Raw genomic sequence first — 16724 nt, 5'->3', positions numbered from 1 at the left:
ATTGTTTAAACGTAAAAATCCACTGGCATTTTACTTGCTTACGAAACATGTCCTCTTTTTGGGTGATGAAGATATGGTAGGCCTATGGTTGGGACCATCGCTGGAGTCTCACAACGAGTCAGATAGTTTCCCTAACCGCTACAGATTAAATTACATATTATTCAAAGACAAACAAAACAAAGTAACCTTAGCGGGTTTAACATAATGTAGGCTAGCCTATTAAGCTACACACAAAAATATAACATACTGTAATAACTCAATGGTTTTCGACACGTAGCCTACGTGTGTCCTCATCAAGAATTACTTAAATCTGCAATATATATAGTCTACCTGTACGGTAGGCTACATAAAACGAAAATTGTAAGATGAATTTGACTTTGCACTATAACTATATTGAAAACTGACCGACTTCGGACTGAAAAGCACAAACTGAACAAGTGATATCATATAAGAATAATTAGCCTACCGGAAAATTATAGCCTACGGCGGGAAACTGATCACATGAGGTATAGACTACACAGGCATGCGACAAACAATTAGAACACACAATTTACACCGAAAAAATGTCGAAAGTGTCTCAGTGTTTGAGTTATTATGTTATATTTTTTGTGTGTAGCTTAATAGCCTACATTATGTTAAACCCATTAAGGTTAGCGTAGCCTACTTTGTTTTGTTTATCTATTTTTCAAGAAAGCAAACTCTCTACTAAAGCTTTATCATGTTATGCAAACTGCAACTAGTGGAAAAACAAGTGCTCAGTTGCATTGCAAATATCAAGTGCGTTCATGTTTACTAGGCGTATAGATTCGGCTACAGATTATGACCAGGGACGGATCCAGCACAGTAGCATTCAGCACAGTAGCATTAAATAAAAATTTCTCACTCTTTTACAGCATAACTAAACTAAGTTTTATTATTGATTTAGGCTAAAAGTACTCTCAATATGCGCAATTTTAAGGTATTTTATTTTCAAAATTTTCTGAGGGAGCTCCCTGCGAGTGCTCGCCGTCTTTAGCGACTCATTGCCGGCCTCACTCACATGTGTAAAAATATTTATTTACACAAATAGACTTTCTTAATCAGAGAATACAGATGCTCTAAGGGAACGTTCAAATATTACGTAACGCCTTCGAGGGGGAGGGGGTTTATGCAAAGCGTTACGTTAGCGTCACATCGGGGAGGAGGGGGTTCAAGCAAAACGTTACGTAACGCTTTCGAGTACGAAATGGTAGTTTTTTGTGCTGAATTCGTAGTGAAAAAGCGTTACATGGGGGAGGGGGAAATTGAAAAAAGCGTTACGTTGGCGTTACATGGGGGAGGGGGGGTCAAAAATTCGGAAAAAAAGCGTTACGTAATATTTGAACGTTCCCTAATTCAATCAAAGTCACTTTGTGTTCGGGACTTTACTGTTAATTTATAATCGCCTTGATAATCATGTCAAAGTATCAGATAGCCAAGCGGTGTTTGTTGTCTCTAGAAAACCTCTAACAAACCAATCGTGTGTTTGTGATAATAGATTATTACGTTACTTTTACAGATATAAAGCTTGCGGTTAGGCCTACTTGAATTCATATCCCTCTTTGGTGGACCATCGTATTGTACAAACACAATTGCATTTTAGCAATTCTTTATTTTTTTCAAAAAACAAGTTTAAATAATGATTTGCTGTCAGTTTTTAGACAAGAAACTAGGTCTGCAAAGAAATGATTTATGAAAGGGAGCCAGAATTGTACTTTTGTTGTTTCCGAAACGCTAAAATTGTCATACTGCTGACTGAGAATTGATTGGCGTCCTTCATCATCCATTTAAACGTTGGTATAACATGGCTAACGTTAATTCAACGTCTAAACGACATTTGTCTGTCTGTGACTGGCGTAACGCTTCGAAGCCCGCCCCGTTAGCTCAGTGGTTACGCGCCTGGCTCAAGATCACGCGGCGCTGGTTCGATTCTCGGGGTGTGCGCTTGAGCATTGAGCAACGCATTTCAGGACGGCTCTCCATTCAGCGGCACCTAATGAATGGAATAATTCCCCGGCAACAACACTTCAACAATCGGAAAACTTCACTCTGCCAATCTCGGTAACCGGCCCTGCGTCAAGAGCCTCTACATGTATGCAAAACTACCAGGAATAACCTTTGTCAGTGCAAGGATAAAGATTCAAAACCAAACCAAGCCTTTGCCGCATCTTGAAAGATGCAATGTCAACGTTAGCGAACGATGCTTGCTTGCTTCAACCAAGGCATACTATTTAAAGTTATTTTTCTTCACTTTGTCTTTAAATGACAAGGCTTCTCTGTGTTTTGCTACATCAGCGCAATAGGCTAGTTCAGCGAAGTGAACCTTTATTTACTCATGAAAGTATAGACAAAATTCTCTTGAGTTTGTATTAACTGCATTTTGTAAAGCGAGCTGTTCAATGTTAATCCTTAAGCATAAATTGAGAAAGGTTATGCTAAATATTTCTTGACTATTTGCTAATTGTAAATTTTATATTCTATTTGAATAAGATGCACTAGTAGAATAATTTGCTGTATGACTGTTACGACTTCATCATTTGGATTATAGTTTGTCCTGATGTAGCCTATCGCTTCAAGCCCTGCTGACTCGGTGAGTCGACTGAACTGTCTAGTGTCTACACCAACTCTACTTAGGATAGAAGTATATCTGCGCACTAAATTTGGTAAACAAAGTTGTGACCTTGCGGCCAAACTTGAGACCTTCTGGTGTTGCAACCTTTCTGCTACAATAAACTAACAGAACTCAAGACCGTGTTCAGTTTAATCTACTTAGCTTGTGTCTCTGTCGTAATTGTTGGAGGTCTCAAAACCGTACAACCAAGCGACGCATTACAATAATCCGATCCACTGTTTGGCGCCAACGAGAAAGATATTCTCTAAAATAGAATTTGCCCCAAAATTCTACATTTACCGTACTAGGCTAGGAACCGTTCAAATATTACGTAACGCTATCGAGGGGGAGGGGGGTTTATGGAAAGCGTTACGTTAGCGTCACATCGGGGAGAGGGGGTTCAAGCAAAATGTTACGTAACGCTTACGAGTAGCCTACGGTAGTTTATTTGTGCTGGCTGGTGTCGTCGTTTGGATACTAAATTAAGCTGAAATCATATCCAACAGCACCTATTCAGCACTAACAAAATCTCTATCAAGTACAAACTTAAAAGGCAAGTTCTCAAAAGATTAAAAGTTTAAAGGCACATCTCCAATATATTACATCAACTACGGTAGCCTACTGTAATTCCCCTAATTCCATACAGGTTCTAAGTGCTCAAAACCTCGCATTGCAAAATTGCAAGGCAGCATTCTTACATCACAAAGCTTGCTTTGATGTGAGTGATAGAGATGCAGCAAACCCAAAATTTTTATCCGCACACCGCACCGCAACTGAATCACCTATCCGCACACCGCACCGAAATTTATCTGGAACTTTGACACTGCACCGCACACCGCAAATTACAAATTTTCTAAATATGTTTTACGCGTTATTTTTTAGAAAGTCAATTGTGGCAAAAAGCACCCAGGGCATATAACTGGTACCGGTAACCTACCGGTACAGTTGTGCACTATAATAACTAGGCTAACCAGATCATATTCTCTTACCAGCAATGCATCTAAGTTCTAAGACATCATGCTTTTTCAAATAGAATGTTCCTGGATCCAGTATCAGGACTTTTGAACACTTTTTGTAAGCAATAATGCAATTTTAATGTCAGTGGCTGTATGAACTACACACAACACAGACAGACAAGATGTCAAGAGTAAAACTTATAGCCTGAACTCACTAGGCTAACTGTTACAGTAACTAATGCGGTAGTTGCGCTAGGCCTATAGCCTGGTAACTGAGCTTATCAGCTAGCTAGGCTATTAACCAAAAACACTTGTACAGCTTCCTCACAAGCCAGCCCCAAAAACCCTGTCAACTGCAAGCCATTTGCACAGCTTTGAGCTTTCCAGCTTAGGGTTTTCGAAAAAAAACTGATTAGTGTTTCCAATTTAAATTTGTAGTTTCATAACTGATTTTCTTGAAAAGTTGAAAGTTTACGTTTACAAAAGTTTAATTTCTTGAAAGTTTACGCGGCAAGCGGCGCGGCTTTTTCATTTCAACTTTCCACGCGGCGCGGCGCGCGGCGAAAAAGTCATAAGCGGCCGCGCACGCGGCGCGGCTTGCATCACCAGTGAGTGAACATTAGGGTTGCCAGATGGCCTTTTTTTAGGCCAAATTCCAAAAATCTGGCATTTTTAAATTGCAGTTGGCTTAAAAAAATTGACGCAAATAAGTGGCCCTTTTTATGGCTGCAAATTTTGACCGGTTTAAAAAGTGTTATTTTAAGTAAATTGCAAATAAAAGTATCACTTATCATTACTTAAAGCAGTGGTTTTCAACCTCTTTGGTGGAACAAAACCCAATGAAACATTCCAAAAGCTCGAGGAACCCCTGTTCAATAATTTAATTACCTTATGCAAAAAACATCATTTGATGAATAAAACTAAATTAAAATACTCATGTTCAGATTGATTTATGTATAATAAAAATACAAACTGTAAAAAACCTAATAGCCTACTGGCAAAACAAAATGATCTCTAACACGTTCACGGCAATTTGACCCACCGGTGTACAAACGAACTGTCTGAAAGAACTCCTTGAAGCGAAGAAAACACGTCGACAAAATTTGGCGGGAAAGCAGAAAGTTAAAGGTTATCGCACCACAAGAAAACAACGAAAATTCGGGATCGCAGCGAACGTGTTAAAGTGTAGAAAATTTATTAACAGTGGCAAACCTAATCAATATTTGATTATATTTAAACAATATGCATATAATAATAGAATAGACTCTCGGATTTGAATGTAAACTTGCATAACCACTAGACTTACTGGCGGAACCCTGGTTGAAAACCACTGACTTAAAGCCTGAACTATATCCGTTTTAATTACTAAGTAAGTTAGAGACGTAGAGAGTAGAGAATGTGTTAACTGTGGACAGAGTGGTTCTATTGAGTTGAACCGGGTGGGCTACTAAACTGGCAAAACAGACTATGTAATGGAAAAGCGTCACGTGGGGGAGGGGGGTTGACAAAAACGTTACGTTGGCGTCACATGGAGGAGGGGGGGTCAAAAATTCGAAAAAACAGCTTTACGTAATATTTGAACGCTCCCCTACAAGTCAAAGTCCCGGCTTTGTATACACAAATAGGCTTATGAATTTACAATGCACAAACTTAAACATGTTTTCAAGTGTTTTTCAGAAAAATCCCGTTAAATAATAAAAAGCCCCAAAACGGTGTCTTAGCTACACCGTAGGCTACAATATCTTTGCAGGCTACTATTTTAATCATAAGGCTACGTAAAGAGAGCATATAAAACTTTGGATCTAGCCGTCCATCTACTATAGATGTAAACATAGCTTACATGTGCATTGTGCAGACTGCACTGAAAAGAAAAGTAGTTTTACAAATCTTGATAAGTTGTCCTTCGACGATGTTATTATTTACAGTTGTTTTCGGGCCATTTGCAGAGCTAGCTCACTTCTGTGGATATCTTCTTTCTTTTCTGCGGCTGAATCGTAGTCTTGAGCCTTCTGCTTCGATGTAACGGCTTGAGCAAAAAAATTTGCTGCGTCGTTCGGGCGATTTTGAATCAAATAAGTGTGTCCAAGATTATTCAGATGGCCGCCAAATAGATGATGCTTGTCCGCATCACTGCCCAGATTTTTCCGCATCAAATCAATTGCTTCCTTTATCGATGATTCCCTAGCTTTGATGTCACCCACCAGAAATTCGCAGTGCTCAATGTGATGAAGAACAAGTGCTGTCACAATAGAGATCAATTTTGAATCGACGCTTGTTTTGTAACGACCAATTCGATTCTTTATTTTTTGCATGGACGGAATGACGTGCTTTTTAATCAGTAATTTTGAAGCTTTGTGATTTTCCAACAGCTCTTGCACAGCAATTTTTGTTCCCAATGCGCAACCTTGCAAAGCACTGATGGCATCACCAGCATTTGTTTCTTTCTCGCACAATTCGGAAGAAAGCTGATAGAAGAGAATAGCAGAGAAATATTTCTTTTGCTTTCGAAGTTTGTCTCCATGACGTTCAAGTTCCTCGGGAGAAGCCTCCAGTTTATCTTCGATTAAAGAAAGAATCTCATCGCGTATTTTGTACGCTTTTTCGGGACGGTCGGTATGCATAAGAGCTGAATAATAATTGATCAGCACTGATATAAATGTAGCTTGAGGACCAAGCTTGTATTGCTTTTTCACCAATCCATAAGCTTCTTCATATTTTCCGTTTTCCATGTAAGAAGAACTCCGTGCTAAAAAAAACATGTAGCTCCAAGCAAAGTGAAAATTACCCTATATAACTCTAAAACTTTTTATTATGATTTCAAAGAAAATGTCTAATTAGGCATTACGAAATACAAACTGCGTAGCCTACAGAGGCCAACTGTTTCGATCTTAGGAATCACTTCAGTGCTAGAGCAAGAGCTTTTTCTTTCTATGTAGCCTACTATGACTTTTAAAACCTTATTTCTGACACTAAGTAAAATTTTACTTGATTCACGTTTACAAATTTTTGTTAATTTAAAAGTAAGTTTATTTGACAAACTTATGTAGGCTACGAGTAAAATACAAATATAATTTAGACAACTATCAAGTGTATTGACTAATTACTGTTAGTTTTATATACCTTCAAGCTGCAGTAGTTGTTCAAATGATGACGGAGGTGCTGAAGAAGACTGAAATGATGGACGGGGGCTCTCTGCAATGTAATCCCTATTAGGGTAACCATTTTAACGTACATACTCAAAATAGCAAATCATTGAACAAGTTTAAGGATGTTACGCTGCTAATTCACAACACAGTGGTTACCATTATCCAGTTCTCTTATCCGTGGTCCGTCGTCATCACTGGTGCTGCTGTCAGTAGTTCTAAGTTGAGCTGTAATGAAGACATGAGCAAATTTCAAGCAGCTTTCAAGTTTATGTATCACCGTTTAACTTACTTGAAATTTTATAACACACCCATTTTATGCACTACCTTTAGTTATGTTGTTGAGCTGGTAGATAAAGTTACCAGTGGTTTTCAAACTTTTCGCACCTCGGCACATCAGGAATTTCGGAATCTACAGCGCCACATTGATTTACTCTGTCAATCTTTTTTTGGAAATATTGCTTTTACAAACTGTTAGATCGAAACTGCTACGTTGAAAAAACTAAATGATAGAAGTTATTTAAGGTTAGCTGTACTATAATCTGGTGACATATCACCCTCTTCCAATTTGCCTTGAGCCAGCATGGAAGCATTACGGCTCATAAAATCACATGGAACCCTGTCAAGTAACCCATGTTGATGCGCAATCTGCTGCAAGCGGAGATAGCGAATGATTATTACTTTACTGAACACGTAAACCAGTAAATTTATTGCGAGTAAAATGTTGCTCATAGCTCGAAGCAGGCTGGGCCCCCCCGAAATTTTGTGAGGAATTGTTGAAATTGTATGTTTCTCCATCAAATGGTGTTTGATATGCTTCTAAACAGCTGATATTAGTCCCACGGCGGACTTAACTTATCCCGGGGGGGGGGGATAATTTTTTGTTATTATTATAGTTGAAATTATCCATCGATCAGACTCCGTTATTTTCTTTCATAGCCTACAACTTCAAATACATTTTAATAGCAACATTTGTTGGAGCTGACTCAGCTGAAACCAACGCTGAACCAGATGACGTCAGTTGAAACAATCTGAAACATTGAATGGCTGTTTTATAATTTTTAGTCTTCATTATAATCACAATCAATTACCGTATATGCCTGCAAACATACAAATATCCAATTGGTCATAAACACTGCATACAGGGTTTACATCAGATTTCAAGTTTACTCTGCATGCTTAGCAATTTTTATTCAAGAAAAAGTTATTTTTCAAACATTCACAATTGATGAAAATGGCTGTTTTAATGTCTATTTTATAGCATATCGTATATGTCGTAGTATCATTGTTCATAACTTTGTATCTTTTTCTTTCTTTTTAATTGATTTTCAAAATATTTTTGGACACGTTTGGTTTGGACACGCCTCAGCCCTGTACCAATCAGGCTCACCCCCTGCTCGTAGCACTGGAAGCAATCTTTATAAAAACTTTTGATCCAGTGTTATGCCGCCAAAAGGAAGGAATTCGTATATGCTTTAAAGCTCCTTTGTTAATTTGAATTCTTCTGATTAGATCACGGACATATTTACTTATTTACTGAGTAAATATATCCGTGGATTAGATGAACTTAAATTTCGTTTTTCTTTTATTATAATGCATATTTTCAGTAACATGCAGTGTAATCCACATCACTTGTGCGTAGACTACTGCATGTTACTGACAATATGCAAGGTTTCATTAGTGCAGTAGCCTAATGACTGAGCGAGCTAAACTTTGCTCACTGTCCACCAAGATTCTACTTGACTCACCTAAGCGATGAAGACCCAATAGACGACCAAACATGCTGTAAAGAGAAAAACAAGATACAGTAATAGAGACTAAAGTTAGCTATAAATTGGACGATAAATCAAAGTAAACTGACCTGATTTTCTGGCGAGAAATGGGTTGCGGTCGGGAAAATGAATTATAGGGCTGTTAGAAACAATAATATTTCGAAATATTTTGTTTCATTTTGAAGAGAGATTTCTTATCTTAATTTCTTTTCGTTTCAAAATAATTTCTGAGTAAAAAATTTCGTTTCATTTCGAAATCCAAGCCATTTTGTTTCGTTCTGCGTTCGAAACGAAACATACAATAATTTGGGAATTTAAAAAGTGCCAAGTACTCATACATCAAAGTGAATTCGCATAATGTTTTTCAAAGGTTTCATAATAATCGCAACTCACTAAGTGAGAAAATCTAAGCTTACGAGGTGCTATTTTTTTCTCTTTATTATATTCGCCTCAGCCCGGGTGTACCATTTTCCATTATAGTGTTGCAAAATAAACAATTCTATCCCCCAATTTAACGAGGTTTGTAAAAACTTTAAGGTCATTGGGAAGAAAAAATGTGAATAGAGGAAGTTTCCAAATCTGAAAATATTTATTCAATAAATATTTGAATATTTAAATAAATCAATTAAAAAGCTCAAAAATTCTTGTAGTGCTGTACGTTTTAAAATTTGGCTACATTTTACTGTGTTTAGCTATTTTTTAGTTACAGTTTGGCCACAAAATTGTGTTAGACCTGAAAAGAGATTAAGAAAGTTCTTGGGAGTAGGTCGTTTCATAAAGATGCTATTGAATTTGAAGTTACATTGCAGTCAAACTTACACTTTTATCGACATGCCAATTGAAATATAAGCACAGACAAATGGTCTCAAGCTACCATTGCTGTCGACCCACGAGTTACACTGATTTTGTTTGATAAAGAGGTTCACCAACGTGTCCGAAACACGTTTAGAACTAGGCTACATCACAAAGTGGAAGGACATCTATCAGACGATATAGCTACTGTAAGTTCAGAAAACGGAAAGAAATGAAACAATTGCTGCAGGGCAGGAGTGTACAAGAACAAAAGTCTCAGTTTTCGGCCGGAGTCGGAGTCTAGAACTCTTGGCAAAAACAAAAGCTAGATTGGAGCCGGAGTCTGAAATTCTTGGCAAACGCAGGAGCCGGAGTGGAGCCGGATGCCGAGATTCTTCGGAAAAACAGGAGCCGGATTGGAGCCTGAGTATGACGTTTTTGCCAGTGGATACTTTCAACATACAAATGTTTACGCTGTACTCAAGTGGCGTAGGGTGACCATTTTTTGGGTGTTCACTTTTTTGGAAAGTTTCAAACACATGCTTGATTTGCACAGTGAATCTTCATACCATATCACATCAGTTTATCTTGATATGGTCTAAAAAGCCATTGAGCAAATTGCAATCTTCGTGTTTGTTTAAAGCCAGGTGAAAAAAGGTGACCACCCAAAAAATGGTCACTGTACGCCTCTGGCTGTAAGATACTTGGTGCAGTTGTTATGTTTTGTGTACTTCGATACAACGAGTATTTAAAATTCCTTTTTGCTACAAATGCAATCCTAACGTAACTCAAATGAAAAACTTCTTCGCACCCCGCAGGAAAGACTGGCCAAATCCCGGATGGATAGTGATTGCATTCATAATTCAAATTGCATAGCATATGGCCTACCTATTTACATTTCCCACTAAATCAACAAACTTTTCACAAAAAAAAAAGTACCGGTACGGTAATTGTTAGTGAAGCTGGTTTGACCATCTTGTAGCCCTCATCATCAGCACAATTACAAGTCTACATTTTGTGATCTGTCATAAGCTACATTCGATTTTGCCCTGAAGTAAGCGTTGGTAAAAATGGTCTTATGCAAATTTTAATCACATTAAGGGTTTGTGACATACCCTTTCTCAGAGTAACGATCGGGAACTCCGACACGGAGACCTACCTTCTTCGCACGATTTTATAACCTGCGTTGACTGTTCCCATTCTTTTTCTTGTTTGTAGGCTACTGCATCGTAATTGTATTGAGTAGAAGTTTTGTTCAATTTAAAAAACTTCTCAATACTTGACACCGGCTTACCGGGACATCATTAACAGAGTCGTTTGAAACATCCTAGCCTTTTACCAAATTTGGTTGCTTACGTTTCTGCAATCCAGTGTTTTGTTCTGCTTGGTGGAGAAAGGATGTTGGTTGTCAACCTCTTTTCTTAATGTTACACTTTTGTTTGCAAAAATAAAGTATAAAATTTCCTGTTGACTTCTAAAGCAATGGCCTGCTAACTGTAAAATACTTCGTTTCGAAATTACGAAATATTTCGTTTGGACCTAAAATTATTTATCTTGATTTCGTTTCGGAGCAAACATCTTTAGGAAAGATTTCAGTTCGTTTCGACTTGAAAAAGTTCGTTTCGAACAGCCTTAACATGAACCTTACGTAATGTTAGTCTACATGCAAATTTATGTCAGATTTTTGAAAGAATTGTCTTCGTTAAATCCAATTGTTAGAGTACAATACAGTCGCATGTTTAGCAATTTTTGTTCAAGACAGCTATATGGTCTCAAAACATTAGTAGTCCACGATCAGGCCCGGATTTAGGGGTGACAGAAAGTGCAGTTGCCCCTTCTCCCCCTTTTGAAGGGCCCCCCGATGTGGAAAAATGTGATTTTGTGTTGTTATCATTTTCTCTCAGCCTTTGAAGTTTCTGCAAAATGCCTCCTTTTTCTTTCAAGGTTACTTTTTAGTCACAAGGTTGCGACTTGCGACTAAGCTTGGCGTAAGGGCATTAGCAACGGTGTGGGTGACCTTCAAGTTGTAGTACTTTGCAAAGTTTTTCTCGGGCCCCCTATCAGTTAAACTCGCCCCTGCCCATGATGATATTAAACTTTATTATTTGTTGAAAACAAGACATAAATCTTACCCGAAGTCATCTTCTAAACCAAAGTTCATCGTGATGGTTCTTCAGGGTGAGAAATATCAATCACTGCGGCGATCTACTATTAAATTGCTTATATTTGTTTTTTCTAAAAGCAGTTTTAACAAGTTTTACATTATGTTAATAAACATAGGCTACTCCAAGCAATCGGTATTTTGTTACTGAAAGTTGTTGAACAACCGGTTAAATTAGTTATAATTCTTCATGACAAATTGGATTAGTAGGCTAGGCCTAATACCAAAATCCGTATAGCCTACTTTGCCAAGCTTTTCATTTATAGGTCCCCTGCGAGTCTACTTTTTGTATTTTCATGTTTTTCAGATCGAAATCAAGTTTTAACTGATTAAAAACTCTGTGGTTTGTACCAACCAGCCATGTCAAAAACGTACCGGTAGCCTACTCTAAATTCACCTGATTTTAACAATTGGATAGATGCTAAAGCTGTTACTAATTTAAAGCTTTTTGAAGCCGATATTAAGGCTGCATTCGTCACATTCCAACAAAAAGCTTTATTCAAGAAAAGACTAAACAAACATATCCTCACAACATCTTTTTTTTCTTCGGTGCAGGTGAAAAAGGAGTCAAATGCTTTGTTTCTGAATTGGTTCCTCATTTTAACCAAAGAAGGCTCGTGGTTTTTGTGACGCAATTTGACACAACGAGGAGGTAAAAGAATTTTAACTTGGGGGAATTCCCTTCTGTTCTGGTTCATTTGTTTGTCATGTGATGAAATGTAAACTACCCTACACATAACTTGATAGCCTCAAGTCTATGGCGCAATGGTAATGCTACAGTGCAGCGTGGGCGTCGCTTATGATTATATTACAGTACAACAGTAAACAAGGTAGAGAATTTCAACATATGTCAAACCTACAAACTGAGCAATCAGATTGCTCACCTGATTGCACCAATATGGTGCAACATTGTGCGAGCTGTATTATTTTCTTCTTAGTGAAGCTCCATAAGAACAATTTTGTTCAATTGTCAGTATAAATAATTTAGAAACCCATCCAGTTCTTAATACTGAGTGAAGCGTAGATTTTGCTTTATTTTGAATGTAGCCTACAAATTGAAGGTTCAAACGTTAGGCTACAATCTTTAAATTGAAATTAAAAATTGGTGAGTAAGCTGTGGTGGTGGAATAAACTAAAGAAAAGAATGGAAGAATAATTAGATTGTTGTAAAGTCATAATAATAATGCTTGTTTTTATATATCGATGTACCCATCGCAGAATGCGTTGCTCCTCAGCGCTTTACAAAGCAGATAATGTCAGTAGGCTACAGCTGTGTAGAGGGCGCCGGAACGGTTTTTGACTGGGGGGGGGGGGCAGGATTATGAAAAAAGGGCACTTTTATTGCTGAAAGGCCAATTTTTTTTTAGTTTTAAGATAAGATATAGCAATAATGCTCATCCATCAGCTCATCATCGAGTAATGATACAAGTGTCCAGTATACAAAAAACAATGGCACGAGAGGGCAGCATGCTATGTTATGATGATGTAGGCTAATTACCTACTGTGATACAGAATTTCGTGTCGTGAATATTATATTGAGGCAGAAATGAAAGATTATAGCAGGCCTCGAAATTCACGGCGGACATGTCCGCCGTCACAGCATGTGATGTCCGTGGGAAGTACCATCTAGATCGGTCATATTTGTCCGCTGAGAAATAACGCAGGAACTAGCGATACAAATCGTCATTGCATAGCACGAACAATTGTTGCGAGAATATAATTTCCCGCGCATTTAGAAAATTTGAATACTGTATTCCTTAGCTTTCATTCAAGAAGGATAACTTTCGATTTTTACGTTGCTTCAACGATTGATGACATTGAATCAGCGTAACAAAGGTGAATTCTTCGTTAAGAATTTATGGGAATACTGGTACTTCTACACTAATCACGCGCAACTCAGTTCAAGTTTTACGTCATAATGTCTGGCTTTGATCTCCAAGTAATATTGATAAGGCAAGGTTGGTTACAAACAGGGGCGCCGGAAGCGGGGGGGCAAGGGGGCGAATGCCCCCCTGCCCTCAATTTTTCTGCAGATGGAGGGGCAGGGGGGCAATGGTGTCCTTTCAAAGTCATGTAAGCTACTGCACATTTTGCAATATAACAATTTCTGCTATTCGCTTTTAATCTAGTTATTATCTTTCATTTTTGCCTCAAAATAATATTTACGGCACAAAATTTTGCAACACAGTACAGGCCTTAAAACTCGTTTTTTTTTTCGGCAGCCATCGTGGCCTACCGGGTACTCCTCCTCGGCGGCCAAATCTGCGTGCTTGGAGGCCAAAATACAAAATAAAAAAAATAACGATAGCACAAGTAAATAGAATTAAACTTGCAACAATGCTAAAATGATCACTAAGCGTCGTTGAAGTCTGGGCGTGGGCGATGTCCTACAATAGAATCGTTGCACCACGCAATAACTGCTTTATCGGGATTGCAATCCAGTACCGCGGGACCATCTAACGACACTCGCACGAGTGTCTCCAATGTGGCTGATTTTAAAGAAGTTCGCTACTCCCTTAGAATTCTTTTTAGCAACGAAAAACAACGTTCGACATGTGTTGACGATGACGGCAAGGTAATAAAATAAGTATTTCAATGATGTGAAGGACATTACCGGTACTAAAAGAAGCATAATTTTTGCAAAATATGATCAAAAAATGTTTTTCCCTCGGATGTCAACTAACCTAGTTCTCCTTTTTAACAACGATTCAACGATTCAATAACAACGATTGAATTGAATGTCCGACAACATCGAATCGACATAAAAACGACAATACTGCCAGCCAATGTAAATTAGCACTTCGGATTAAGACTTTGTTAAAATAAACGTCGGGAATTACAAACAAGACTTACAGCGCTGGTGATCGCAGATGGATATATTCCATCAATAACAAATATTCCGCACAATGCAACAGTGGCGATTATGACGCGCTGACCTAATTTTGCGTCACTCATTGATACTACATATTTTCGACAGTTAATCCACGATCATTCTATTGTGGCACGAAGCAGCTAAATCCGTTTTCGGGATTTTGCTGTACTTCGTTACGTACCACAAACCTAAGTTGTTTCTGATAGAACACAAGGGTCGACTTGCCTTCGCTGAGCAACCCAACATCGGGAGCTCTCGCATGTAAGGCAACGTCGACCAATGGGTGTGAGGAGTAGCGACCCTCCCCCGCATTATTGCAAAATTAAATATAATTGGCTAGAAGAGACCGGCGGCCAAACTTGCAGCGCTTCCACTTTTGTGGTAATTACCACAATTGTGGAATTTTCATCATGCTTGTGGTAAAAATGTGGTAATGAAGATTTTGTGGTAATATGGAAATTTTGTGTGAAAATGTTGCCAAAATGTGGAAATTATAAATTTTGAAAATTTGACATAAAATACTATCAACAAATAAGAGCATTTAAACTGTTGTCTTCCGAAATCGAACAGATATGCAAAAAACTACTTATAATAGCATGTGACTAACATGTTCCACTGTTTTCGGTTTGATTTTGGAATGCATCCTGACTTTTGACTTTGAACGTAGGGTGACCATATTCATAGTCAAGATGTCTTTCAGATTGTAGCTGCGGTGTCAAGTACAGTACTTTGCTTACTTATTTCGGATGTTTTAATAACTGTTAATAACCGGTACTGTTAATAAACTGAGTAGTTGTTTTAGACTTTATTTTACACTACATACCTAGTGTAAATATAGCCAAATAATAGCGTACCAGATAAGGAATTCTGTCCTATTTTGAGAAAAGTTTAAAACTGTTGAAAACAAAAACTTTCATTTTGGAATTTTTTTTTAGTTCTGGGTATAGATCAAACCCTAACCTTATTCCTAAGTCTAACCCTGGTCTAACCATTACCTTAACCCTTCCTAACTTTAATCCTAACTCTGGCAACACCTGATTGTAACCATGGCAACAAGTGGGTAAAAATAGCCACTTTGTTAATGTAAAAGTAAGTCGAAATACGGTTAAAATCGAGAAGAAAATCAAAGTAAAAAATGTGGTAATCTGAGGACAAATGTGGTAATACAAGTGGTAATCTAGCTTTGTGAAAGTGGAAGCACTGCAAACTTGGCCTATTGAGGAGGTAGCACCGGCGGTCATTCAAGCACTACTTAGCGGCCATGGCCGCAGGCTGCTTTAAGGCTTGACAGTAGGTTACATCATTATAACATAGCATGATGCCCTTCTTTGCATACCGAACGCTTGCAGGCTATCATTACTCAATAAATATTGAGCTGATAGATTAGCATTATCGCTATATCTTATCTTAAAACTTGAAAAAAAAATTGGCCTTTTAGTAAACAAAAGTGCCCTTTTTTCGTAATCTTGCCCCCCCAGTCAAAAATCGTTCCGGCGCCCCTGGTTACAAAATAAGATTATACGAGTAGGCCATATTACAGCAAGATGCAGCAAAATTTGTTAAGTTTTGGTATTACAGTAAGAAAGAAAACGCTCAAGGAAAATTCACTTTCGCTCACATGACACGCAAAAATAAACCTAAAGAAAAAAGCCTAATGAAACTTTGCACAGCAGAAAATAGTAGCGTTAGTGTACAAGTTTTCCGACTCGTGCCCAGAGCATAGTGACGTAAGAAGCCACACGACCTCGTTCGCTGAAAGTTAATCAGTTATGCGGCGTAAGCAGCTACACGGCGCTTTGACTCTTGAAGCGCATGTCGTTGGTCTGATGAAAGCCTTTCAGAGTGACTTCGATGAAATTTTAAAAAGCCTTCTAAGCCGTAGCTATAGTTCTCAAATGGCGAAGAATTATCAAGACAAAGTGATTAAGCATGGCAATCGACGCTAAAACTGGTGTGTCCACCGTGAGACTTAATTTGTCCGCCGAGATAGCTGCTCAGACCGGACACGTTTGTCCGCCGTCAACAAAAACGAATTTCGAGGCCTGTTATAGAGACAGTTAAGCTGAAAGCTAATAGCTGAAATTGTTATATCGTATTGCAGAATGTGCAGTAGCTTACATGACCTTAAAAGAGCACCATTGCCCCCCTGCCCCCGCATCCACAGAAAATTTGAGGGCAGGGGGGGGCATCCGCATCCGGCATCATCAAATGTTGCTAGCTCAGTTGTCACTTGCTCAACTGTCATTTGCTTAGTTTACAATTGCTGACTTGTAAGAGACTCTTTTTTCAATGCTTATAAAGATTTAGCTTAAAAGTTAGAAATTACGAAACGTATTAAGTTATTGGTATTATTAGCTTCTAAATAGGCTAATCTCAAAATTAACTCGACTAGGCTACAC

General features: G+C 38.2%; 1 protein-coding gene across 2 annotated transcripts; it reads right to left on the bottom strand.

Moving 5' to 3' along the window:
• Positions 1–2847: 2847 nt before the first annotated feature.
• LOC145778559 (uncharacterized) lies at positions 2848–11589 on the bottom strand. 2 transcript variants are annotated; one of them, XM_082590069.1, is made up of 5 exons: positions 11425–11589; positions 8477–8511; positions 6877–6956; positions 6706–6775; positions 2848–6331 (listed from the first exon to the last, which is right to left on the bottom strand). In XM_082590069.1, exons 1-5 carry the CDS (start codon positions 11451–11453, stop codon positions 5505–5507), a joined length of 1041 nt encoding a protein of 346 aa, XP_082446195.1. In that variant the 5' UTR covers positions 11454–11589; the 3' UTR covers positions 2848–5504. The 2 variants fall into 2 exon arrangements, with proteins under 2 accessions (XP_082446195.1, XP_082446194.1); XM_082590068.1 differs by having other exon boundaries at positions 6706–6777; positions 6888–6956; positions 11425–11586.
• Positions 11590–16724: the final 5135 nt, after the last annotated feature.

Source organism: Aplidium turbinatum, chromosome 10 (genome assembly GCF_918807975.1).
Source record: "Aplidium turbinatum chromosome 10, kaAplTurb1.1, whole genome shotgun sequence".
NCBI classification, from domain to species: domain Eukaryota; kingdom Metazoa; phylum Chordata; class Ascidiacea; order Aplousobranchia; family Polyclinidae; genus Aplidium; species Aplidium turbinatum.
This window is presented reverse-complemented; position numbering and strand designations above follow the sequence as displayed.